The sequence below is a fragment of the Serinus canaria genome, chromosome 2 (assembly GCF_022539315.1).
Source record: "Serinus canaria isolate serCan28SL12 chromosome 2, serCan2020, whole genome shotgun sequence".
In the NCBI taxonomy this organism is placed as follows: Eukaryota; Metazoa; Chordata; class Aves; order Passeriformes; family Fringillidae; genus Serinus; species Serinus canaria.
Window position 1 is genome coordinate 61,228,425 of NC_066315.1, and position 27,598 is coordinate 61,256,022.

Below are 27,598 nucleotides of genomic sequence, written 5' to 3' on the forward strand. Positions count from 1 at the left end.
GCGCGGCGCGGAGCGGGCGCGGCGGCGGCGGCGGCGGGAGGTGCGCGCAGGTGGCGGCGGGGCCGTGCGGCGGCCGGAGGGGGGATGCGGCATGGCCGAGCCGCCCGGAGCCCCGCACCGCACCACCGGCTCCACCCTGCTGCACCCGCTGAGCGCGCTGCTGGGCATCCCGCTGGACCAGGTGAGAAGGCGAGAATGCCGCGGGGCCCGGCGGCATCCTCAGCGCTGATCCCCGGGCAGGGATCATGCCGTGGCTGCCCGAGGGCCTCGGCAGCAGCGCGGAGGGCCCGCGGTAGGAGCGGGTTTGGGCGGGGGTCGGGCTGCTGTCACCGGGGAAGCGTTTTGTTTTTCCCGGCAATGCCTGGCGCTTCTCCTGCTCTCGCAAGAAGTCGCTGCTGGATGCTGCTGGATGCTGTCAGTCACGGTGCTGGACTGGCTGGGGCAGAGTTTGGAATGCTTCAGGCAGCTCGGGTGTTGGTCCACTCCAGCGAACCGCGTGGAGAGATGCGGGGTGCCCTGTAGGGAATCCTTACGTTCAGACACTGCTTTCGTGGCTACGGGACTGTAGAAGGGAAGCTCAGAAGCCACTTCCAGCCTAGTCCAAGTGCCTGATGGAATCGCGAAGTGCATATATGGAGATAGGCAGAACACACAGACACACAAGTGGTCTTCTGGGAGGGCAAGTTTGCATTAAATCCTTAACAGCATCAAAGATTTTTGGCTGTGGCGGTGTTTTCTAATTGTTTATAGTCTCCTAGTTGACTTTATCCCTAACAGGCAGGAAAACGTTGCTCTCCCCTACCCCCTGCCTTTTATTGTCCCTCAAGCCTGCATGCACCTGCTGTCTTCCTGCATTCTTTCAGCGACAAGGAAGTTAAATCTGGAAGTTTGTGCTGACCAGCAAAAGACTCCACCAAGCTGCTAGGAAGCTGACCTGTTCTCTAAGAAACCAGGGCAGCAGAGGTGTGCTTGGTAAAATATCAACAGAAGATTGAGATTTATTTGCTTTCTTCTGTTTGCAGAGTGAGTGGTGCTATGTGTCATTTTTTACTACTGTTTGTTTTTAAAGCTGACTAAGGAATATGTCATTTTGTAGATTAAACTCCTTCATCTAATCATGCCAGTTCTCCCTTTTTTTTTGACAGAAAACAGGTTTCGATGCAAGAAGAAAGATATGTTGCTCAATACTAAAACAGTCAAACAATAGAGGCCTGTAATTATCTGTGAGCCATTAGATTAGGAGAAGACACATGAATAGTGATAGCTTCTTTTTCGAGGTATTCCATGCCATGATTGATGAATACAGGAGCACCAAAGAAGCCAGGAGTAGCAAACATTTACTGCTCTAGCTTGTTCGTGGTGCCACAGTGTATGTACAGAGTTAGGCTGACTCAGTTCCCAAACAATGAAGTCTTGACAGACTGCAGTTTTTCTTTCTAAGCTTTCAAAATCTTGCCCTTCCATTCAGCTGAGTGGTACAAAGATGGTGTTGTCTGTGGGGAAGATTCTTCTCGTGCTCTTGTGGGCCTGAGGATGCTTCACTGCATCTGGTTATGGGCTGTGTTTGTCCCTGGGCTCTGGTCCCATGGGTGCTGGTGCTGGGCACTTCTGTGTTTGCTGGTTTGTGTCTCAAGCCCACAGGAAAGCAGGGGCCTTGTGCTCTGGGCTCAGCTGGGCTCTGTGAGTGTGGGTGCAGTTGTGGCTGCTGTCCCTGCCATGACCTGCTGCCTCAAGTGGCACAGGGCAGTGATGGGCAGGAGGAACCCCCCCTTTTCTGGGGTTCATCACAGGACTGCAGCATAGCTGCAATGAAATAGAACTTTCCTCACCTGAAAATCCCCCTGTTTTATTGTCCCTGTAAGATTATGCCATCAATACTTTTTAAAAGCTTCCTCTGCTCCTCTTGCCCCGCTGCACTATGCTGCTCCATGCCAAGCATCAGGGACTTCTGCTGTCCTGGAGCAGGATATACCCACACTGGGGGTATGTGTGGAAACACTGTGCCGCCACTGTTCCTTCAAATCACAAGTCTCAACCCTGACCTGCAGTGCTAAGGCCCTCAGAAGCAAAATAAAATCTTTTTTACATGACTTCTGCCAGGTGGATTGCTTCCCTTCCTCATAAGAATGAGAGGGTGTATTGCTGAGGCGGGGAGAAGTTCAGTCACTTGTTCCTCTGCACAGAATGGAGCTCTGTATATGCAAGACAGCTTTTCCAGATCTGAATCCCATGTGGAGCAGGGACTGGTTTTACAGGAGCCCCTTCCTGCAGTGCTGACATGCTCTCTGTGCCTTCTGCTCAATGCCCAGGCTGCAGCAGGGGAGGTGTCTCTGGTTTGTCACTCTGTGTCTGCATCCTTGTGCTTAGCCTGTTGGATGGTGACAGCCCCAATCTCCCTCTGCTCCATGCAGCTGGCAGGTCCCCGTGGCTGGCCCTGGACCTTCAAAAATGCCAGGGCGTGCCTGGAGAGCAAGAGGTAAAGGTGGAGTTTAGACCCTCCAGGTCACTGTGATATGTGACTCTGTGTTAAATGAACAGAGGACTTGTCCCTTCTTTCATAGAGATGGTTTTCCATAAGAACTATCCTATGAGGGACATTTCACTCTATGTAAAAGACCAGAAAAAAAGTTGAATTGAAGGTCTGAGAAACGAAAGTTGTAATTGTTATTCTTTCATGGCTGGGGCAGAAAAACTATGGTAATGGCACTTGGAAAATGTTTTGTGATCTCAGGAGCAGCTGTTGTGTCACTCAGTATGGATGACTATGAAAATGTCATTTTCCACATTGGTGGTTTTCTTAAGTAAAAAACTGTGACTTGGTTTTAAAAGCAGCCCAGAATCACAGAGGATGGAGCTCCTCTCTGCAGTGTGGACCTGGCAGACTGCTCACATTGTGTTTAGGAGACAGTGCACTGCACAAGGACATAAAGGTGTTTTCTGCTTCAGATGCTAAAACAATCCTGATGTTTCAGCATGTATTTGAATGTCTCGTCAATGGATGATTGATCTTTGAATTTAGCTCTGAAATATGATTTTTTAAGAAGTGCTATATGTGGTAACAAGATTAATGATCTCGAAAGAGGATGAAAAGACTCTCTGTGTTCAATTAATTCTCATATCTCAGGAAAGCAGACTTTGAAGTTTAGCTGACTTGTGTTCTAAAAATACCTGTCTAGGTCAATGATATAACTTCAGCAGCATTTGCAAAAGAATTTTGGGGTATTTTTTATTTCCATAACATGTATTCCCCAAAACATTGATGCTGGAATATCATCCCTCCAGTTTGCTTATACAATGGCTTTTGGAAAAGTATGCACTTTTTTGTTGTACATGCCCAAAACGACAAATTTCAGGATATAGTTCTCTACCATAAATCAGTGAGATATGGGAAGTTAGACTTTAAACTTTTCATAGTGTGATTTATATGAACAAATCTCGTGCATGTAAAAATACAGTGAAGAAATAAATACACTATTTCAAACCATATTTAAAGTAAAATTTAATGGCACTGTTTATTCATATGTAGTTTTACCATGCCTTCCTAAGCTCTAGGCATCTCTAGAAGTAATTCAGGCTCAGAGGGTTAAGACAAATGATTAAAAAGTTTCACTTCCCAAGGTTATTTTGTAGTACCCTTCATATGCCAGGTTACTATTGCTTTAGAAGTAGCAACCCTACATTTTACCAGGCCTTGTTACCCTGACCTATTATCAGACAGTACCAAGGTTGTTAACTTTGAGGGAAATAAGTTCAGAGGAAATTCCCTCAAAAAAACTCTGTGAGCATCTTCTCATGGTTATATCAGAGGGTTTTTAATTTTGGTGTTTTCCTTATTCAGGCCAGCCACGTCTCCCAAAGAGGGAAAAAAAAAAAGTCCACTTGAACTTAATTTTGGCTTTGTCTGCCGGTGGGAATAAAAAATTTTCATTTTAATCCTTTCATGGCAGGTCATTTGCATATTTATATTTTGGCAGCAGTTTAAATAAAAAAAACTGACTGTGGAGGGATTCTGGAACACGCCTCTGAATCTTGGGATAGTTGGAGTATGAAAAATGTCTTTTCAGCATTCCTTAAGTTTGAAAAACTCTCTGCACAAAGCATGCTGGTGAACTGGTTTTAAAAGGAGAAAGAATAAAAAGTATATGTGTCTTTTTTAACTTTTACAAAAATCGGGGATGGTTTTGTTAACTTTTTTTTTAACATTTTTCCTTTTTTTTTTCCCTGTCTGACATCAGTTTTACTTCTCTGCTTTCTGATTTAACAGTCAGAAGATCTGTTAGTCCCAAGCCTCTTTGCATGACTTTTCTTATCCAGTTTTTGGGCACTGTAAATTTAAATAAAAAACTAACTTTCCAGGAACCTAAAAGACTTTAGTCCGTGATCTTTGAGGATCCTTTAATGGTTGTCAATACATTATAAAATGTAATGCTGAGGAAAGAAAGGTAATTTGTCACAGACCAAAGTGAGATAACTGAAGATGGAAGTTCATTAAAGATTTAAGTGGGGTTAGCATCAGGTTTTTAACTGAAAAAAGCTGCTCTGAAGCTCTGGAAAAAACTGTCATGGTTGGTATGAACTATGCTGCATTGCAATTTCCTAGAGTCATCATTTTGCAATTGAAAATTCTACATTTCCATTTTGAATTGCAGCAGTATTTGTTACTTTAAATCCCTCCCTGCCCAACATACTCGACCGCAAAAAAAAATAAAAATAAAGCCATATAAATCTTGGTTATTGGAGAAGCAAAAAGAAAGAAATGAAATTTGAATTCAACACATTTATAGAGAAATATTACTTACATTGCCAAAACCAACTTTAATTTTGAGCTTTTCTGACTTTTGAATAGTTAGGTTTATAAAACTGTTTTCCTTGAAAGAAACCATTAGCTTGTTATTGTAATGCCACAAAGGAGAAGGCGTGATGTAAAGAGCAGAGGAAGAATCTTGCTGACCCTCGTTTGGGTCCCCAGTTAAACAGGTGCTTGTGAACAGGGCAGTCCATAGTGCATTTGCAGTAAATCCAGTCTCTTGTTTCAGTCACTTGTGCAAGGTCCAGGAGTCTGTATCCTCCTGGGACAGAGGTGTGATACTTTCTTCCAAAGTTTAAGGCCGTATCCAAAGCAGTTTTTTTTCTGTTCAGGTCAGCTATCACTAACAACTGCAATCCATACACATTCTCCTCTGCTTTGGAAAAGTGTGCTGCCTTTTCCAACATGTTCTCACTGTGTTTGGCACTGCAGTCTTGAACCTTATGGCTGATGTCTTGATACTACGAGTGTAAATATTTCCACATCCCTCATGCCTTGAAAACAAAGCCTGTCCTATTAAGTTTTTTTCATTTGGCAAGGGACAAAAGTGCAACTGGAATCAGCTGCTTACAATTTTCCCCCTTTTAAGCACTTTCCTTCTCATCTGTGTTAAACAAGACCTGGAAAAATAAACGTTGAAGGGCTGCATAAAGCTCCCTGAAACCTTCTCTGCGCATTAATCGCGCCAGCGGCGCTCTGCAGCAATTTTGAGAAAATCTAAAGTAGTGATGAGAACTCTTGGGCTCCAGCCTAGGGGTCTAGGCAGTGAGCACAGAGCTGGCTCTGTGTTTTCGGGGGAGCCCCTGATGCTTAGGGATTTGCTGTGCATTTGCCAGCCTGGCACGGTGTTTAATCCTCTGGCTGCTCCTTGGCTCCTGCTACAGTTCCCAAGGACGGGCAGCGCTGGAGGCAGGCTTGCCAAACTGCAAAGTGCTACTGCTAGTCCCTGGGCAGGGCATTGCTGCAGGAATCCAACCTTTTGTACTTGTCCAAAACCAAGGAACAGGTAACATGATTTTTAAAACCTGTCAATGGGCCATATTTTACTTAGGAGTGAAAAAAAAAAATCCCTCTCTTTGTTACTTAGTAGTTACAGATAACCTTGAGGGTACCAAACATCATCTCCTGGATGCCAGCCTGATGCAAAAATGTCTACAGTTAGTTCACTAATAGTGGTGAGATATATTGTGTTAATATATAGTTTGGACCAGGAGTGTGCTTTGGGAAGGACTCCCTTGACTGTCCCCACTGGGCACACTTTGGACACAAAGTGGCCCTGGAGAACATGGACAGGGCTCCTTTCTGAGACTGTGGTGCCAGAGGGTGCTCCCCAGGGACCTGCAGTGCCTCAGCTGTTGAGGGGCACACAGCACTCGAGTCCAGCTCCTCTGACCTGAGACCCTGCAGACAGCGAGTCACATGGATGAGGCACCTCACCCTCAGCTGCTTTGCTCTCAGAGCCATTTTTGCTCCACCTCAGCACGTGCAGGGATGGACAAGGTGGAATTCTCTGACCTTCATCTAGTGATTCCTTCCTTCCAAGCGCTGGTCAGGCTTGTTTGGTCACTGCTGAATAGGTGGAATCCAGCCCATCCTGCACAGGGCTCAGCCAGGACAGCCTCTGCCAGCAGAGAGAATGGCCCCTGGAGAGAAACAGCCAAGGGAAAGCCTTTGGGTGGTCCTTTCCCAGAACAAGATTGCATCAGTCTCCCTTCTTATGACCTTGATTGGGAATGTTTATTTTCACCCATCCTTTTTCTCCCCTTGGCTTAAAGTATTTTAAACAGCTTTTGCAAAATCACAGGTGAGCACAGATGCACAACCAAAAGCACACGTTCTGACATAAATGGTTTTTTTAGAAGTTTTTTGGATGGGCTCTACTTACAGTATGTTGCATTCTTAATGGAGTTGAGTGGAAATATTTTTTCTCTTGTGTTTTTGGCTTCCCTCATGATAAGAAAATTCCAGGCTTTAAAAAACCAATCTTAATAGTGTGAGGAGAAAAACCCTTGTAAACATATTTTTGAATAAAATATGTTGAATCATTTACAAATTTCCAAAAAAATTGTTCTCAATCATTCCCCTAACTGTGAGTAAAATACCCAAATAGAAGGCAATTTTTAAAACCAAAATCCAAAGTATTAACTAGACAGCTTATTAACTTGACAGCTTTTCCAGCCAGGAATTATTTCTATTTTTTTCTTCAACAGGAAATGGCACTCATTGTTCTGAAAACTTTTAATAAAATTAATCAATCAGTCTGTAGCATGAGTGTTGCCATTCTATCTGGTCTGAGGCAAAACAAATACTGAACTTGAGACCAATTCTTCATTTCCCTCTTTCTGGTTGCTTTGTCCTTGTAAGATTTGGTGTTTACCTGGTGACAGAGTGGCTGGATAATGGGAGTTTTGCCTGTGCTGGATAATGGGAGTTTTGCCTGTGCCCTCATGTCACACCCTGCAGTGTAGGGGGTGGGAAGCTGTCTCAAAGCATGTGAGCTGCCTACCTAGATGACTTAAGTGAAAAGCAAATAGACCTGAGTGTATCTGGCTGCTAAATCCCAGACAAAAACCTGGCAACCCTAGGGAATAGCAAGTTTTAAATTTTTGATCAGAGAGAGATTCTATTCTGTGGTCTTCAAGTTCAGTGAGTGTGTCAGGTTGGGAACATCTGGGATGGAAACGGGAGGCAAGAAAATATTCCTTTAAATAATTTCTTTGGATTACATGCAGAATATTATAAAAACTAAATGACAATTTCAGACCAAGAAACAGACTTCAAATGCTGACTGTCATGAACTGGGTGAGTGTTTGCTGCTTCCATAAGGTCTGGTCTTGTGACAAAGCTCTAATTGGACTTCAGCAATTTCTTCATTTGTGGTTTCTTGTTCAAGTGCAATTTGGCCCTGGTATGCAGATAGGGCAGGAATGGGGAAGACAGAATGTCAAGGCAAAAGCTAAAACAGTTGAGGACCCCCTGCTTTCAATATTTCTTGAATAACTCCTGTGCTTGTTTTCGTGCTCATGTATTGGTTTTAAGTAAAACTTTTTATTTTTAAAGGACCACTGAGTAGAAAAGTTTTAATTTTTACCTCTTACATCTGTCTTAAAAGACATAATAAAATGGTGAAAGTAGAGTTTTTTCCTTTTAGCCATGCAAGGTAGTGTTAAAGAGAGTACAGCAGTGACTTCAGCTCATGTGCACACACAGAGGGCAGGTTCAAATCCTGACTCCAAGAGTTTGCACAAAGTATTTATACAAGCAAATTCCAGCTGATAGATCACTAATTCATCTGTTTTAGAGAGACTTTCATGATTTCTCTGTTCAGTCACAAGTGGAGTTTAAGTAGTCTGACATTTACACTTCTCATGTGTCAGGGCTTCTCAGGATATTTTGCCAGCTATGCTGTATGGAAGGTGGAAACAAAGTGTAGACAAATGGAGACAGGGACTGAGAAGTTAAAGTTCATTTTTTAAAAATTGAATTCAGTTTTTGATGGCAGCATTAGGCATCTACAGTGAGTTGTAGGCACTGTTAGGACCCACAGTTTTCTTTGCCTCAGTGTGTATGTTTGTGTTCATGCTAATTCTCTAGAGGCAAAAAATTGTGGTCTGTGGTTGCCACAGCAACAATAACACTGCACTCAGAGTATGGGTGGGTTTTCCCTACTTTGTACAAGAATGCTGGAAGTGTAGGCATATTGCTGTGAGACACTGTGGAATATGATAGACTCTTGAGAGAGAAAACACTAGTTTTTTGTTCACAGAATATAATTTTAATTTTGTGTTACCTTTATTGCCACTTCTCTGATGGGGTGTTATTTCCCAATTTGCAAACCTAACATCACAGAGAGGAAAATGGGCTCAGCAGTTTGGAAAAAGAAAGCTGTAGAGGTGTTCTGCTGATGCTAATCAGTAAATAAGATGAGGATTAGAACAAAGAATGCTCAGGGCATAGTGACATAACTATATTTCTGTTCCATTGTGGTCAGTTTTGTCAATGAAAAGATGACTGTAGCTGTTCTTTGCCACTAACCAGGATGAAAACTGGAACTAGATAAAAGAGAAAAAAATACAGGATAAGCTTATTTTCTTAAACCTGCTAAAGCAAAGTGAAGGAACAGAGAGGTTTGCTTTAGAAATGTCACTTTTAAGAGGGATCATGGTGAAAGTGTGAGCAGCATGAAAGAAATGGATCTATACCTTAGAGTAATAGAATGTGTTGAAAGATCATTTGGCTTCAACTCTTATGCCAGGGAACTTCCACTGGGCCATGTTACTCAGAGCCCCAGGTGGCCTTGAACACCTCCAGGGATGGGGAGCTCACAACCTTTCTGGTCAAGCAAAGAAGGGACTTATTCCCTTCTGTCTCCCAGTGTTTCTTCACCTTCAGAGAGACATGTGATAGGCTGCAGATTCAACAGTGATTAAAATCAGGGTGTTTTTCATGTGTGTAGTCCAGACCTGGCTGTGAAACCCTTTCAACAGGAGGCTGCAAAGGCCAAGAATTTGGCCAGAGCCAGAGTGGACTTGGATGTTTACATGAAAGACATGAGTTTCTAGGGTAAGCATAGTTTAAAAGAAAAACCTTTTGGAGGTACCTGTTCTTTTGCTGGCTCCTTTCAGAGCTTGTTCCCTCTGCAGGCACTGGTTTCTGTCAGCCCTGCCTCTGGTGTTGCTGATGCCTTTAGGATCCCAAATCCCTGCTGACATTCCAAAGCATGGCTACTTCCATGACGGGTGGGTGGCTCTGCTAGAGTCATCATCCTCTCCCAGACCTTGACTCATGCTGGATTTATTACTGGAGTTTCTTCACATGGTGATAATAGAGCAGGAAGCACCAGATCTCTGCAGGGAAGATTAGCCAACACCCAGGAGAGGTCACTTCTCTCACATCCCACTTTCAGGCAGCCCCAGCTGCAGCTGTCCTTCTGTTTATTAGTTTATATAAAAAGTAACTGTCTCCTTATATGATTTGAAATGTATTCCCCTGTTGGGTTATCCTCTTACTTTTCTGTTCTGATTTTTAATTGCTGGGAGATTTTTGTCCAAATGCTGAGCACTTCCCCTCTGTTCAGTTCATGCTGCATATCTTTAATGCTGTATTTGATAGTTTTGTGATCTGCATATATTCTTTGAGTAAGTTATGCCAGCAGGTGTCTGGTGAAGTCTGCCTTCTTCCTTTGATAGGGTTCTGACATCCTGATCTGTAGTCTGTTATCTACCTGTTTAGCAGTCGTGCATTTTTATGTGCACCATTACCTCAGTTGCCTAGGGGTCTCAGGCTTCTTGGTTTGTTTTTTTTTGCCTACATCGAGTTGAGTGAGTGTTTAAATGATTATCAGGAGAAAATAGATTCTGTGTCTGCCTTCTCTCTTTCCTTTTCCTGAGGCACTTCAGTTTTTGAGCACAGTCACTAACAAGGATGACATACCTGCCCAGGTTTGGGAGACCCGAAATGGCCAGCGTGCCTGTTTGCTGGGTCTAGGATCCTGGTTTTGCAATGGCTTGGAGAATTTCTGTCTGTGAGACGGTGGCCTCATTTATTTGCTGACAGGTAGAACTAGAGGCTTGTGGCCTGGAAAAGCTTCAGGTGATCTTTGGGGACCCAAAGGGGTCGTTGGTCACTGCCAGCTCCTGAATCTCCTCCCCCTCATCCCATATAAGCTCCGTGCTGCTCATTGCCCGGGTGCTGCCCAGCATCAGAGAAACTGGAACACTCTCCACATCTGAATCTACACCTCAGTGCTACAGCAACAGTGGGAAGAACACCATTTCATTTTGAGATAGCAAAGTTTGCTAAAAATCAGACCTGAAATGCTTTCTCAAAGTGCCTCTGAGCTATCCAGATGTTAGTGGTATAAAACCTTGCGATGGGAGGTGGAAATACATTTTGTAAGCCAGCTGGGCAGATCGTGCAATGCCCTAGTTCTTTCAAAGCATGTTTTTTTAGGCTTTATGTGTAAAGCACTTGCTTGAAAGGGAAATTATAATTGTTTATGCAACTTAAAGGACTGTTGAATTTCTTTTCCCTGGCTATGTTCAAATTCTTATGGTACTTTGAGAAGAGTTCACTTGGAGTTTTTGGAATTTTGTTGTCGTACTTTGCTTCTGGGATAATAAGTTGCCTGTCACTGCACAGTAGGAGCATCACTGCAATAATTTTAAAATATAAGGACATTCTTCTCTTTTTTCCCTAACTGTTGAAGAAGAAAAAGTGAGACTTATTCCCGTTGCCTAAGTAAAGCAAGTTAAGTTTCTGCTATTGCTGACTCATAAGCATGGCAAGAATACAAAACTACCATGATTAAGCAAAGGTGAGTGAGTTCTTCCCTCCTCATATCACAGTTATCTTTGGAAAATATCAGTGTTATAAACCAAAGCTCTGCTGCACTTCATGCAGATAGAACTACAGAGCTCCAGTGGGGGAATGTGCAAAGAAGGCTTTAATGAGGCACGGAAACAAAATATTTTTTTCTCAAATATAGTATAAAATATAAATGAGATCAATTTATAGCAAAAGCCAAATATCTCTTTGTTTGATTGTTTGTTTGCATTTCTTTATTCACCAACTGACGCCTGTTCATGCTGTGTGTTTTTCTGTTAGTTTTTGTTTTGATTTGGTTGCTAAGTTTGAAAACTAGGAAATGTGGGCTTTTTTAGTTTTTGTTATTTGTTTGTTTAATTTGAGGGGGCAACCCCTCAAATTCCTTGAGAGCATGACTTTTTTGAAAGGTACTGATGATTTCCAAATATGTTAGTTTAGTGCTGGTTGAGATGTTTGACTTGTGCCAAGTCCTGAGCACTTGTCATCTCCAAGTTACTTGTTTTCAATAGTGTCTGAAGCTGAGTGCCTAAAATTAGACATGCTCCTAAGTTCAGCTTTCAGAGATATTTGCTGTAGATGTAAGGTGCTTGTAACAGGCATAACTAAACAGCTGGGGTTATGTTCTTGTCTTTTTGCATGGTGGACAATCCAAAATAAATGACCTTGGAACAAGCATGATGCAAATTCTGAGCAGAAATGAGGAAGGAGAGAAAAAAAGCCACAACAGGATATTGTCACTGTGCACATTTTGTTGGTGTCTTCTCTTCCTGCCATGGTTCTGGAGGGATTAAAAATAGGTCTGCAGCCCACAGAAATGAAGGTTAGATAAACATGTCATATATTGAAAAACACAGGGCAATAATTTTACTTTTAAACTGTAGAACAAAAGCAAGGACCACTATTTTGTGGTTGTGAAAGTGAATATCTGGAGCTGGCAGTTAACAGAGGTTTGCAGATTCCACATGGTCACTGTAATAGCAAAGGAATCAAATGAAAATAATTGTGTTTGAATTAGGAATAAAAAAAAAGCAGCACATACCCAGCTCTTTGGAAATTGCTATTTTCTTCATTTTTAGCCTATCTAGAAAATCTGCTGGCCAGCAGAATCAAGTGCCTTGGGGGAAATGTGTGACTCTGCAAGCTGCTGGAAAATATAAAGTTTTCATTGTTTTTGGAAGCAAAAAGAGTGAGTTTTACTATCTCTTATGTTTGCAAATATAATTGTCTAAATATAAACTCAGTTTCCCAATTAAATGATTCTAAGGTTTACTGCCAAAAAATGTGGTTGTGCATATATTTCCTGCCCTTGTGCCACACCTTTTTTTTCCCCTTGTGTAAAACCTCTCTAAGGTGCATCTGGTTGAGCTGACAGAAAATTAATTCTAAAGAAAAAAAAAATTCTCTGCAGATTCCCTGCCCATTTTCCCTGGCCCTTACTGCTGTCTTCCCAAAAGTTTTGTGTGTCCCCTTCTGCCTGTGGAAGGTAGCTGGGAATACTTTCTGTACCTCTTTCACCAAATTCTGTTGACTGCATTACTGGAGAGGGTCTGGTGTCCCCTTATTTTGCTAGGTTGGAGCATAAGACAGGAACATAGATCTTCACCTTTCCATGTTGATGTACCCCAATGTTATGTTTCTATGCTTGTCTGAAGCTTTTGCTTTGTTCCTCACTCCCTCTGCAAGTGCTGCTCCTGAGTATTTCTGAGACAGAAAACTGCTGAGGCAAGGAAGAGGACAGGAAGAAGTGAGGTTTGTAGCACCTGCCTGGGGAAGCAGGAAACTGAATGTGTTTGACTACACCCATTGTGTGGGAGCATTGTTACCCTAAAACTCTTCCACACATATCTAGCAGTAGATATCCTAGCTTGCTTTTCTCCTTACTGGCATAGGTGTTTTGTGTTTTCTTTGGTTTTTTTTTTTTTTTTTTTTTTTTTTTTTTGTTGTTGTTCATTAGGTTTTAGGTTTGTGTTTTATTTTGTTTTATCCCGGTTCTGTTTCAGGCACTTGGAATCAGTGTAGAATACCAACTTCTGGAATATGAAACCTTTTTATGGTGTCTTTAAGTGTTAAACCAAAAATTGAAACGTGAGAAACTACGAACTACGGGCAATTTTTGAAAACTTCATTTCTTACAACTAAATGAAGTCCAGTTTCACAATCCAGGGATTTCTTTTTTGCTTCTGGTAAAGTTATTGTACGTAGTATAAACACTGTTTATAAGTCTGCACTGTACATTTCTGCACCTAAACTTACTCATCTAAAGTACTTTTACAGTACAAGTACCTGTTCTAGAGTTATGCTTCAGAATTTGATGGATTCCAACACAGAATTTCCTTTTTTCCTCATTGAAATGAAAAGAAATTTAGATGAACAAGCTCTGCTATCGAGATGAGTGTAAGGACAGATCAAATCTATCCTTTTCTCTAGCAAAGTCCATGCATAAATTTTTAAGGACATCCTAATATGCTAATTTTACAGTGTCCTTGATTTAAGTTCCTATGAACATGACTTGGTATTTAAATACAGGATGTTCCAGATTTTCTGTGTTTAAGGGCCTGATAAAGGGTTACATAATGCCATTGCAATGTCTGAAAAGTTTAGTCTTTGATCAAGCCACTAATTCCAAGGATAATGTGCTTAAATTTAGCACAGTGCTGACAGTCTCTACAGTGGGGAAAAAAAACAACTGTCTTTTGGCATAAAATAACCTGTCAAGTTGGCACTTTTCCCCCCTTACTGATATTTGTTTCTTTCTGTTGTGTGCACTTACTGGGACATCACTGGGATAATGAGAACAAAACTGCTCTGTTTGTATTGATTTGTTTTTTTAAAGACCACTGACATTTTTCCATAGCAAAGGAACTGAAAATAGAATTGCACAGACATTGCAGCAGCAGGAAAGGGGCAAGTTGTTTTAGATGTGCCAGTTCCCATTCTACTGATGGATTGCACTTGAAGCCTACTGTTTTATTTTTAAATTGATGAATATGTGCAGGCTCAAGGCTTTCATCTGGCCTGAAAGTTAAGTGTGATTCTGAATTGGGACTTTACAAACACTGCTATAAGGATCCTGCCATCCCTGTGTTCAGGCAAGCCTGTTGGTATTTGGGGAAGATAATTTCCATTGAAGTCACAGAAGGGTGGCTGGGTAGACAAACATTTGTCTGTATTCCTTCTTTGTGTTTTGAATAAATCAGCTGTGCACCTATCAGTTATACAGACAAAATGAAAAGGTGCTTGGCTTGCTGTGTTTTGTTCTAAGTTTTTAAAAACTAAACATTTGAATGTGGTGGGAGATAAATCAGGTCTGTGTGGATGCTGTTCTTCGTGCTGCTTCTTTGAAGTTATTTACTCAAGAATGCAGATGTAGAAACTGGGTTGAACTCTCAGGATCAGTGCTTGAGGCTGGTGAACTCGAGCTGAATCATGTCTAATGAGACCTGTCTTGGTCCTGCTTCCTTTTCGGTGCTGTGGTGTCCATCCATTGCATGTGGTGGGTGAAGGGACACAGTGCTGTGGATTGGGAGCTCAGCAGTGCCCTTGAGAGGTGGTGTGGAAATGCCTGCTTGGGATTTGGGGCACTCCTCTCATCTGGAAAGACTAGCTGGGGTCAGTATCTGTTACCCAAGAATTCCTTTGTGAGAAGAAGGTGGGGAAGTGGTGTATTTAATGATTATGGAAGGCAAGGATCCAAGCTCCAGCTAGGTGCTGAGCCCTGCAGGTGGCTTAGAAAGAGAGGGGGGAAGCAGTGCTGTGGTGTTCTCTCCTTGGGAACTTCTTAGAGTTCTAGGGACTTTCAGAGAAGGCTTTGCAGGGACTCAGGTGTCTGCTTTGTTGTATCTTACTCTCCTGAAGTAGTTGTCTTCCTTGTTTCTGTTAGTTTTCACTTAAGCACCTCTCTCCTAACTTGTCATATGTTTGAATGGAGCCTTCTGAGCATACCTGACGGAAGAGCTGGAGTGATGGAGTCCTGTGGTGATAGAGGGTAGATGGTACAAGATGCCATCTTTCCTATCAAAAGAACTTCATCCAAGTGACTCTTTTGTGAAGAAGCAAGGCAGGTAGTTCTGGTATTGGGTTTTTTTGCTTGCTAATTTTGTTGGTGGTTTTTTTTTTGGTTTTTTTTTTTTTTTTTTTGGTGTGCCAGACTTCTTGTTTGGATAACAACACTTCAGTCCTCTTTTCCTTTTCTTATTAAAATACCCTCTATACTCTTACCTCCTAGCTGTAGTTCTGCTTTTAGACATGTCTGACACATAATACTGTGAAATACTCCACCTGCACAGAAGTATGTAAAATTATTCTTTTAAAGTAGTTTTGGACCTACAGGTACTGTAATTAGTGTGCTGCCTCACTGCTGAGCAGTCTGAAAAAGCAAGACAGATCTTCTAATAACCTAGAGGCATTCTGGTTTAAAAGAACCACCAGAATGACTTAAGGCTCCAGATTGTTTGATTTTCCTGCTGTTCCTATTACAGGTAGGAATTAGTAGTGACTATCTTAGATACAAGGGAATTTCATCATTTGGCATCCCTTGCTGAGAGAGCAGTAATTAATGAGGTACAGGTAGTGGCAGAACATTGCTGCACAGGAATGATCATTGCTTAAACATCTGTTCAGCATAGAGAGTCATTACAGCTCAATGTGAGAGCTGTTGACAGGGAGCTAAAGCTGGTTTTGGGTCAGGTCCACATATTAAATTTATCAAAGGTAAAGTGTATGGGAGTGTGACTTAGCATTATGATGTAGATTTGACTTCTCAAGCTTACTTTTGACTTAAATGGTTTTCTTTTAAAATTTTTGATGACTCAGGGTTTAATCTATAACCATATTTTGTGTCCTGCTAGTGATTATTCTGCTAGTGGTTTCATAGAGGTAATCCAAAAAGAACATCTGTTTCAAGTTTACAGTCTAAATCATGGAAGGATATTTGACCCTGTAAGTAGGGAAACAGAATTCACCCAGGAAAACAGCACAACAAGCCAAAATACTGTCAGTTTTGTATATTCTACTTCACCAAGTCCATTTTTTGCATGGAACTGCACAAAAACTGCCAAGGCTATGACAACTTAGTGCTGCTTCTGAAGAGGACCATAATCTTAAGTTAGTCATGAATATGCACTTTTCTCTCTCTGTCTCTCCCATGACAGAAATTCTATTTTCAAGCCTTTGCTTCTGCCCCCCCCCTCCCCCCAAATCTTCCACAGGACTCCTACAACACAAAGCCAGAGAAATAAGTTGTTTCTGGATAGTACTGGAGATGTGACATGTCAGCAGTGGAATCAGTATTTCCCCACTGTAAATTAATTTTTCTCCTCTTTGATCCATGCTGATTGCAGTCTGCAGTGCCTGGCTATACAGCATCCTGCAAGTGACAGTCAGTTCTGCTTCCTTCACAAATAAAGGCCTCTTTGTGCTGGCTCTCAGTGCACTGAGTTCTGTGAGAAGCAATACCACTGTGGGCAATAAGGGGAGCTGCATGGACCATGCTACACAAATTCTTTTCCTTCATGGAAGTCTAGGTCAGAATTCTAGCAGTGGGAAACTTGACATGGTCTCTATGGTATTGCCCTCCTTTTTGGAGGTGCTTGTCCCCTCCCTGTGTAGAGCTGAATGATCTCTGCAGAGGATATTTGTCCTTATAGTTCATAAAAATAGTCTGGAAGATCAAAATATTTTGAGAAATTTCAGCAAGTATCAGATATCTTTGAGAGCTGATTAAAGACCATTCCATCTCTCATTCTTAACACGCCCCTTCTAAATATCACACTTTTGATGTTATGAAATGCTCTAATAACAGCAGGTCTGTTTTTCAACATCAAAGTAGAAATGTCTCTTGCAAAGTGAACTTAAACATGTTGTTTGCCAGGTGTCTTTGGTTATATGTGCAAAATAATCTTTTAAACATGGAAAACAAATTACTGCATTTCTGTAGTTCTTGCTTTATTCTTTGGAAGAAAGGCATCACCCTGGAAGATGGGGCTGATCTCTGGCAGAATGGAATGCTGTATTATGGCATTCCCTTTCCAAAATACTACCCAAGCACTGTTGTGCTCCACAGACAGTGGTTTGACTTGAGTTGCTATTGCTGGCAGAAGTTTCTGTTAGCAAGGTTCTTTATGCTTTTCCAAATACTGACTATTGTTTGGTAGTCTGTGGTAAGACTGAATAGAGGAAAAAGACTAATTTAAAACCTTGTAGCAATCTCCTGAAATAGTGCTCAGCAGCTCATTAGTACATGGCAACAGAGTATTTGACCATGAGATGTAACTTCATACTGAACTGCTATGAGAGGCCTTTGCTCGCATAATTTTGTTCAGCAAATGAAATGCAGATTTAAACCTTTATTCTCTCATTTTGCTGGTAAATCCAAGGCCTGGAATAAATTAGAGATATCTTCTGCCATATCTATAACCTGACTGCATCATCTACTACGTGTTGAAGTAGATGTGGACCTGGATGCTGGCTGGGAATATTCTGACAGCCCCGATGTGCTCAAACACTTGTACCTCTCTCTGAGACTGTGCAACATGCCTGGTTTTTATCCACAGATTGTGCTCTTGAGGACACATCAGCACCCTGTCATCCAGCGAGGGGCAAGTTAGCAGGGTGACTGCTTGTAGGGATTGTCAGAGAAACAGCATTAATAAGAGTTTTGCTTAGAGGGGATGGTCTGGTTTGGGTAATGGACTTAATTGGCATTTGGAGTTTGGAGAGAACTGTGTGGTCAATTTGTTACTTTCTCCTAGATTATTGGAAAGTGAGATCAAATTTTCTGCAAGCCTAAGGGAGGAAAAATGTAGTAGAGGAAAAGGAAAGTATTTTTGTGGTCAAAACAGAATGCAGGATATTTCCTTCTGATGCTTAACTGTAAGGAAAAGGTTAAAAGCACTAAAATGAGAGGCTATGTGTTTGTACTTAACTATCTCTTCTTAGACTGTGGTCTAGTAACTCTCAACTGTGTATTGCCACTTTTCTAAACAGGGAGATTTGCAGATGCAAGGCTTATGGGGTGAGCAGAACTGAAATTTCTTGAGGTGGGTTATCAGTAGCCTACCTTCAACTACAAGAATCAGTGACCAAGACTCTTTGTAATGATTTGGTTTAAAGGTGTATAGTCAGGTTTTGTCTCCTCTCATATTTTCTGTTTCCCATCTCAAGAATTTCTAGCTAGGAAAGGCACTTTCTCTTTTCTCCTGTTAAGATTTTTGTGGGATTTTTTTTCAGTAATTTTTCAGTGTTTGCTCCCAGCACTAAAAGTGATAATTGCTCCTATTCAGTGTTATTGACATCAGGCTCCTGTTCTGCAAAAGGTGAAATTTTTAGATGTACTTATTTAACTCCTAATATTTGGAACTTTTATTTTGTGATTTGCCAACTGGCATTTGCCCTTAGAAGTGCCCACTTGCAAATGGTTAATTGGATCAAATAAAATACTGAGCAAAAAATGGTATGGGTTTCCTCTGAGAATGGTTGGGAAGTTGAGGAGATGACTTTGCTATGTGCAAGGCCCTGCCTGTTGATGGAGATGACTGAAAAGGTGGTTCCAAATCCCTTGGAGTTAGTGCTTCCCCTTCACACAGTACCAGTCCAATGTTTGCCAAGTTTCATCCTGTTAAAAATGGGAGAAGATACAAAGGCTCAAGACAGATGGAACTGACCTTTTATGTACTTTGAGGGATTGGATCACAGCATAATCCAATAGGGGGATCTTGAAACCACCATGTTTGGCTGTTCTTGCATCAACATCATGGGTGCTTGGTGGGTTGGTTTGACCTGATTGCTAACTTTGTGTAAAACTCAGATTTGCTATCTAAACATCACTGCTGAGTTGTTGCTACTACAGAATTTGAAAGAATACAGGGAGGAACTACAGTTTATTTTTTTCGTTCATTGTTCATACCTGCTCCAGATCCATCAAGCCTTTTAAAGTTGAGACTAATAAAGAATTAAAGGATTAATTAAGCAGACAACAATAACAATTGACTCGGTTGTGCTGGAGCTGTTCCAGATTTTCTCTCTCTCCAAAAGTGGGATATCTTGTTTCTGTATTGCAAGGCTGTCTCCAGCTGGCTGTGACTCAGACACAAGTCTTCCAGATGTCATTGCAGAATACTGTGATGAGGCTGCCTTTCTGTCTTCCAGTGTTTAATCATGGAAAATGAAAGGAAGATACTGTCTTCTTTTGGCAGCGTATCATGTGCTCTGGTTCCTAATTTTATTACATCTTACTCTCTAGAGCATGGAAGAAAGTGACTGTAAAAAGCAAAGGTGTTTCCTTTCTGCTAGTAATGTTGAAACCAGATGTGCAAAATTTTGGTGGCAACACCGAAGAGATGTGGCTGGCTAAAAACACGTGTCAAATGACTTGCAATGCTGTAAAAGGTTAATTGGCATATAATTTTTATTTCCGTGTTGTTTTTGCCTGGACACCATTCATCAGTGTTCAGAAGCCCTGAATTTTCTGTTTATAAAGTGTTTTTAGCAACAGTGGAAATAACCAAAAGGGAGTAGTATGAATCCTTTTCTCTTTGGAAAGAGAAAGGAAGGAAATTGTGACTTAGTTCACTTGTGATGCAGCACAATATTTGATAAATTCTTAGGGATCTGTTTACTTGGATGCCTTAAGTATGCAGAACGAATAATAAAACTAATGTCAAATGGAATGCAGTAAAGTCACTGTCAGCTGACCTGTCAGCCTTTGTGTGCATGCATGTGAACACTGCATGTGTTTAAAATGGTACATAGAAATAAATAAATAGAGGAGATTATATGAAAAGCTGTTGCATCCCTCTATTCCCTTGTGTAGCATTGGTGAACGGTGAATAGCACACTCTGAAGGTACATATCTATAAGTAACCTGAACACAAAGAGAGATAATAATTGTTTTCATTCTTCCTCTCTAAGTTTCCCAGGCCTGAAGCTTGGGAGAATTCTCTTTGACTGAACTGAGAGTCTCCACAGTGTAGAACAGAGCAAGGCTGGTCTATTGCCAGATTATTGCTTGCTGAGTGCATTGGGTCTGTGATGTTTGGCTGCTGTGCAGGAACAACCCTTAGAAACCAAAAACTCATTGAAACATAAGGGCGACCTTTTGACCTGCTACGAGGCTTTGCACTGACCCTTGCAAAAACAGAACAGACTCTTGGTTAATTGTCTTGGTTCATTTGCAAACAAAATGAAGGTGTGACAGTGGAGATAACACATGCTCAAAGGCCAGGGCAAGCATGAGCCTCACATGTACATGAGGCTGCTGAGCTGTCCTTTGCTGGATGTTAGCTTGTGATGAAGTCTCTGCCACTTTTTTGCTGCTGCTGCCACGGTCATTCCCTGCCTTAGCTGTTTAAATAATGCTACAAGTGTGTCTGCTCTGGGATCTTGCACTTTCCTTATGCTGTGTGTGTGAACCTCTGAGATCCCAGCATCCTTAACATCTCAAACTGGGCTTGCAGGAGCCGGGTGAAAGCAAAAAAACAAATGCCTGCTTATCGGGATGGCTTTTCCTGGTGTAAAGTTTCCGTGAGTGGTGCTGCACAGAGGGGGGTATTGTCTTTCAAACAATCAACCACATCAGTTGCTGTGAGCCTTTGCACTTTCCTTCTTTACACCAGATCAGAGAAGTTCTGCATGCCACAGAGTGGAGCTGCACTGGATGTGCCAGTGTGGCCCTAAGCTGGAGCAGGATGGGGGGGATTAAGGGTCACTGATTGTCACTGATGAGTTGGCACCCATCAGTCTTCTCCCTTTGAAGGAGAATCATGACAGTTTCTACCCTCTTTGCTGTCTTCTGCTTTGGGTGGTAGTATTTAGTCACCATTTAGACAAGACTTGGGTAAAAGTAATTTTAAACTTCCCATCAGCTCTTTTGGATTACATCTTTTTAAACTGAAGGCTCTTCCACTTGCTTGGAAAGGATGCAATCAGAGCAGCCCTGCAGGGGCTTCAGCGGTTTCTGCTGCACCTCTTTCTGTGGAAGGCTGGGAGCAAGGTGTTAGCATGTTGAATGTAACTCTATGGTGACAGACAAGTTCAGGATTTCTACTACAGCATCTGGGTTTTGTGAGACCGGTGCAAATTTGTTCTTTTGTTCTTTTTGTTCTATAGGTCTTGCACTAAAAATGAGAATTATTTGCTTTGGTTATTATTCTGTGATACTGTTTATTATAAATGCTGGTTGCTTGCATGAGCAAGAAATAAATTGATATTGTCTCTGCTCCAAACAACTAGAATTCAGCATACCTAAATATTTAAATTATTGCATTATTCTATTGCATGACTGCCTGCATCACTGAAATAAAGCAACTGCACCAATGAAGCCAACAAACCTTTAATGGAAGCATTTTCATGAACAGCCAACACCATGTTGGACATAGTCCACCAGAATAAAAGCACTTTGGGGCTATAGTATCTTGTTAAACACATTGTAAATGTGTTTTACAAGAAGCCTGGCAGAATCCAACCAGCCCTGGACAGCCAGCACGTCAGAGCATTTCCGAGCGAGATGTATTATCCTGTCCTGGACTGATAGCTTCGGATAATCCTCTAATCCAAGTGATTGCTTAAATGTTGCAGCCTGCTTAGTTTTGCTTGGTCTGGGATGACTTGCTGCTGGAGAGCTCAGGGTGATTTTAAAAAAATCCAAAAGATTAAAAAGAAAAAAACAAAAAACCAGGACTGCGACAATGTGACTGAATGAATGAATTTACCTCCAGCTGTCCAGGGTCCAGGCTGGACTTAAGGATGTTGTATCCCAGTGGTGTATTTGCTCAGTTAGAGACAGCTCCTGGCTCTGTTTTGACTCTTTGGTCTGTCTTTCCTCTGACTTCTGGGATTTTTGCTGAGGCTCTCGAAGAGAAGGTGACTTGAAGAAGGCAGTGTGATGTCAGTTTTGCTGTGGAGGACACTGAAGCTTTTGCTTGTCCTTGTGTCTGACAAGAGCAGCCTCTATTCCTGCACTGTTTGCCCTCTGCATGTCTTGTGCTCCCACTGCCATCAATACCTCCTTGCAGAGAGGCCAGACTGATGTTCACATGCAGGAGCCAAAGAACATTTGAGAAGCATATTCCTTTAGGTGTCTGCTTGATGGTAGAGCAAAGTTGTTTTCTTTGCACTCAAACCACAAATAATGGGAAGCTGAAGGTTTGTGTGGAAGATGCTGTGGAGTGGAGGAATTCAGCTTGGGCAGCTGCCCTGTTCTCACTGCTAGTGAGCAGTGTCACATCAGGATTATTGATTTTGTGTTGGGATGGGGCAGAGTCAGGTACTGGGGTAATATTTCAGAGACCCAGACTGCTTCCTGGCCCCTGCCTCTCGCCAGGAGCACAGAGAAGGGGAATGATGTGCCCTGCACCTGGGCCAGCCTGGCAGAAGAGCAGAGCCTTCCTTAGAGGAGAGGGAGAACCACCAGATCCCAGCCCTACCCTGGGGTAGCTGGAGCCTGACCTTCCTCATCTGCTCCTGCTTCAGGCTGTGTGCCTGTTTGATCCCTTCTGTCACTGGCTGAGAAAGGTTACCACATGAGTTCACAAGCGAGAATGCTGAGAAGGGAAAGATTCCTAGCCCCTGATTTCCTCCCCTTCTCTTACCTCTGCTCTTAATTGTCCTGAGAACAGAGGGAATCCTCCCCCTCCTCCTCCTGCTCCTCCAAGAATCAAACCAGTTTTTTGTTTTGCTTGTCTTTTACAGATCAATTTTGTAGCCTGTCAACTGTTTGCACTTTTGGCTGCATTTTGGTTTCGTATTTACTTGAGTCCCAGCCATGCCAGCTCCGCTGTTCGCCACGCATTTGCCACCCTCTTTGGAATATACTTTGCTGTCTTCTGCTTTGGGTGGTGAGTATTTGGTCACCATTTAGACAAGACTTGGGTAAAAAATAATTTTAAACTTTCTACCAGCTCTTTTGGATTACATCATTTTAATCTGAAGGCTCTTAATGCTACTTTAAAAAAATATCCTAACCAACATAACCATTCCAAACCCTCAAAGTAAAGTGACTCATAAAAGTATTTTTAAAGTGAAGTATTTAATTTAATTTGTGATGTTTGTTCTGGAAGTTAAGTCTTTTGAGAAGATACCTCTCCTGGAAAAGATGTATCCAGCTTCAATGTGCACTTTGAGCCAGCCTGCTCTTTCAGTTAAACATATGGATAATATCTTTTAAATAAGTATCAGTCTGTGTTGGATAGTCAGGCTATAAAGATGTCCTGTGGTAATCCATGTTTACTGGTACCCTGATATGACATCACATTGATGTCGTTTGCATGGAAAAATATTCTCTTGCTCTGAACTGCCAGCACTTCCAGGTAAAATATAAATTATCTAAATACTCACTTTGATGTCTTCAAGGTATTCCATTCATCTTTTTGTCCTGGTGATGATGAACTATGGCATTATGAATATGGCGAGTATTCCCAACATCCACAGGTGAGCTGATGTGGCTGCAGGGCAGCAGCTGCCCCTCTGATAACTTCTCTGCTTTGAGTGAGAACCATGAGGAGTTTTTAGAACCACCTTTTCTTCTTTCCTTCCCTTCTTTTCTTTCCCAGTTACTTGCAGGAGATTTGTTCATGGAGTTACAGAAGCAGCTGTAATCTCAATTTGTGGGTTTTTTGGGTTGATGTATTGCATTTTCCTATGAAATTGCTGGCCTCAGAATTTGACTTTTGCAGGCATAATAATTTATGGACAAACCTTTGATTTTTTTAAACATAATGAAGTCATGTTCTCCTTGGTCTTGTATTCTTCCAGATTGCATTTTATAATCCTTTTTAATGTGTTTTCCCTATTGCTGTTTGGCCTTTAGGTATTTTCCACTTATTCTTGAGTTAGGTTGTTCAAATAAGGTCACTGAGGCAGCTTAGCTTAGTGATCCACAAAATGAGGTCTTGCTTTTGGTACTGGGCTTTGTGAAAAAGTAGAAAATATCAGAACTGTTATTGCTTAAAGCAGAAGCCTATGGTTTGGGTGTGTGACAGGTGTTTTCTGTCTCTGCCCTGCCTGGCTGTCTCTGTAGCTGCTGCTGAAGGCTCAGAGTCCACATAAATCTGGGCTGGGGAATGGAAACCCCTTTCTTCACTTGCCTTCAAGGCCAGGGCTGTCTGAGAATCTGATGGTCAGATAATCCTCTCACCTTCCTTTTTTTCCTGAAGAGACCCCTCTCTAATATCCCAATGGGAACCCCACTTATGATTTTTTAAATGTTATTTAGAAATGTGAGCTGTAAAAACCAATCCTGTCTACAGCAGTTACTAGCATTTTGCACCAGCAAGACAGGGTATTCATGAGGTATTTTTTCTACCCTCTCACAGAGTGCAAAGCCCAAAAGTCTAGAGATAATTAATAATGTCATAAGAAAGAAGGGTAATTGGACAATGTTTGTTAAAGAAATGCCATCCAGAGACCGAACTAAAAAGGTGTTACCAATTTGTATTATGGTTTCCTGGTCATGGTCCCTGCCTGTCACTTGAGGCAAATGCAGGAGACAGCGGCTGTAGATCAGAAGAACCAAGTCCACAAAGGAATCACCCACTAGTTATTTACATCTTCCCAGGCAAGTTGGGGTGGGGATAAGGAAAAGGACACAGCTTCAACGGGAAACCCCCTCACTCTTCCCCTTCAGCCAATTAGCCACAGTGGCTAATAACAAAATAGCTTTATGCTGAAACACAAATCAAGCCAGTTCATTTAATGTTGCCCACTGCTGCAAGACTGTCATGTCTTGGTTTGAGTCAATGTGAAATGTCCATCCAACATGGATGCTCAAAAACCTCAGGAGTGCTGAGGGAGGATTGGGTTAGGGTTTTTCTACTGTATTCTAGTAGCCATAGCAGAGTGACTCCAAGTGCATCCACATTGTTAATTTTGGCAAGGTAACAATGTATTCAAACCAGCTGAGAGTGAGCTTGAACAAGGCCACTTTAAGGTCTCGACCTGTTCCTACAGGAAAACAGATCCCTCAGAGTGGGGCTTCAAGACTTGGCTCTGTGTTCCCCCAGAAAAACGCAGTGGAAGAGAACAAATTAAATCAACTGCATAATTTAACCTCCATTCTCTTTTCCCTGGTTATTTTTTGCTAGTTTGCTCTCTGGTGAAGCTGCTAGCCTTCAAGGCCTATAAATGGACAAATTAATCCAGCATCAGAAATGCTCCCAGCTGCAGCAGAGCTCAGTGTATCTCTCCCTGCTTGCCCCTGTTTCAATCTAAGTGCTTTACACCTCAGCACGGGGGCTTATTTCAGATCCTTCATCCTGTCTCTTGCTGTTACATGTCTGACTTGCCTTTGGATGGATGCTTGCCATTCTCCCTTGATGAGAGGGGAACCCAAGGACCTTGCTGAGGCAGGACTGGATGCCTGACCCAGATAAAATACGATAAATTCTATTCTGAATCTCCTGAAGAATCTGTCATGTCCCTTCGGTCTGCCTTTCATCCAGCTGTTTGCTGTGGGCCACATGACCTGCAGGTTGCCTTGTGATCCATCACTGTCGCTCACACTGCAGCTTATTAGCCCCCAGGGAGGAAAAACTCATTTCTTTTAAAACCAGCCATAATTTGACAAAGGCCTGGCTCTTTTTCAGTTGTCTGCTGCCTGATCCTCTTGTCTGATTTCACCTTTAGTTCTCCCCTGTGGTGGGTGCCCTCGTGGCTCTGGGGAGGACCCTCCTTGGCACTGTGTGCTGACCAGCCCCCGAGGCTCAGCCCTACCAGGCACGCAGGATGTGCCATCTCCTTCTGTGCTCTGTTGGTCTTTGCCTCCTCTGCCCTGCATGGATATCACAGATTAATAACCTCAGCTATGGAGGACACCAGCAGACTTGGTCCTGGCCTGTCCATGTGGTGCCAGCCTTTCATTCTGGTGTCCCAGCTCTCCATTGCATGGTGTAATTTGCTTCAAGTGTCAGTCTGTCTCCAAACATCCATCCACTTCTTTCCTCCCCAGAATCCTCTTCCTTGCTCATGTAAAAACAGGCAGGAGTTACTTGTGTGAAAGGCTGCATCAGCCCATGCAGACACTGCAATATTTCCAGTCTTCAGACTGTTCAGCTGCTGAGATAGAACCGTGCTAGTGCCCTGCCCAACAGAAGTTTGCAATCATCTCGAAACACAGAATGAATTTGTCACATCCTACCTAAAGAATGTTTCTGAAGTGATCTTCTGGGTCCTTTCCAATCGATCTGATTCTATGAATTTTCTGGAAGATGGTGTGCTTCAGCATGGAGTGCTGAAAATGTTGGGCTATGTCCCAACCTCTGCCTTTACATAAAATCACGAGAGAGAGAATACCTTATGCTTGAAATATTTTAGTCTTTGCTAGATCTGAGGAAGAGTTGTAAGTAAAGAACATTTACAGACAAAAATGCAGTGGATAACTTCAGTTATCCACTGAGTATCGTCTGGTTTCAAATACTTAAGTTGGACAGAAATTTCAAAATAATATGTGAAGATGGGAGCTTTGAAAATTCAATTTTGCAACTTGAACTGATCCTTTTTCTTCTTCCATCTTTCCCTACCCCCAGAAAGAGGAGACACCTCTGTAAGGTTTCAGCTGGGTACACAAAACCATCAGCCCCCTTGAAGAATTTCTTCCAGGTCTTGTAGCATAGCTCCAGACTTTTTAACAATCTGATCTGAAAAAACTGAAACAAGCCCAACCCAATTTGAGTGATTCTAGTTCTTGCTGGTACTTGTGTTGGTAACTGTGTGTTCTGTGTGTTATGTTTTTAGGTACTCCTTTGTTGTAGCTATGGGATACCTCACCTTGTGCCACATCAGCCGGATATACATATTTCATTATGGTATTCTCACTACAGACTTTTCCGGGTGAGTGAGTCTGCAAACTGGTTCCCTTGCCAATCAGTGTTAGTTGATTTCAATAAGCTGTAAGAATAATTTTTATGTTATCTCTGGAGCACCTGCAATTTTGTTTCCCTTAAGCTTTTTCTGAGGCTTTTGTTGGGATCTTTGGGGTTTTGTTGTGGTTTGGTTTGTTTTGGTTTGATTTTTGTTTGTTTGGTTGGTTTTGGTTTTGTTTTTTTTTTTAAAGGAATAAGCACTGTATGGTTTTTGCACTGATTCATTGTTTCTACTCTTTTTTTGGGAAGGTAGAGCTTAGTTAGCTAGCTAGGTTTCCCTGCAGAGCAGCCTGGGAGGACAAGCTGGGCAGTCTCTCCCTGGAGCTGTAGGAGTGATTTACCTGGCTGGTGCTCTGCTCTCTGGTGCTCTGCCCTGAGAGGGAGGGTGGCTGCTCTCCTTCCAGCTTCCTAGGCACAGCTGTCAGCTCTGTGTCTCCTTTCCCCCATTCTGATTTACCTTGAAGCCCCAGCTGGGAAGGTGTTTCCGAGCCCAGGCTCTCCAGGATGTGAGGGCAGGATTTGGGCAGGGGTGAGATGCTGGTGGAGCTGGGTGAGTAACCCAGGCAGAGAAACAAGAGATCAGCTCAGGTTGTCAGCACTGGTTCTCTCATGG

At 42.3% G+C, this 27,598-nt stretch overlaps 1 protein-coding gene across 2 annotated transcripts in view; it reads left to right on the plus strand.

Annotated features, from left to right (window-relative positions):
- Nucleotides 1-16: 16 nt before the first annotated feature.
- MBOAT1 (membrane bound O-acyltransferase domain containing 1) overlaps nucleotides 17-27,598 on the plus strand; it is a 55,854-nt gene continuing 28,272 nt past the window's right edge. Inside the window, exons 1-4 of one of the 2 annotated variants that reach the window (XM_009093928.4) lie at nucleotides 17-181; nucleotides 22,820-22,965; nucleotides 23,480-23,557; nucleotides 26,858-26,953. In XM_009093928.4, the coding sequence (XP_009092176.3) occupies nucleotides 92-181; nucleotides 22,820-22,965; nucleotides 23,480-23,557; nucleotides 26,858-26,953 (410 nt within the window). In that variant the 5' untranslated portion in view covers nucleotides 17-91. Of the gene's footprint in view, nucleotides 182-20,915; nucleotides 20,934-22,819; nucleotides 22,966-23,479; nucleotides 23,558-26,857; nucleotides 26,954-27,598 lie in introns of those variants that run through there. The other variant, XM_050971288.1, reaches the window with a different exon arrangement.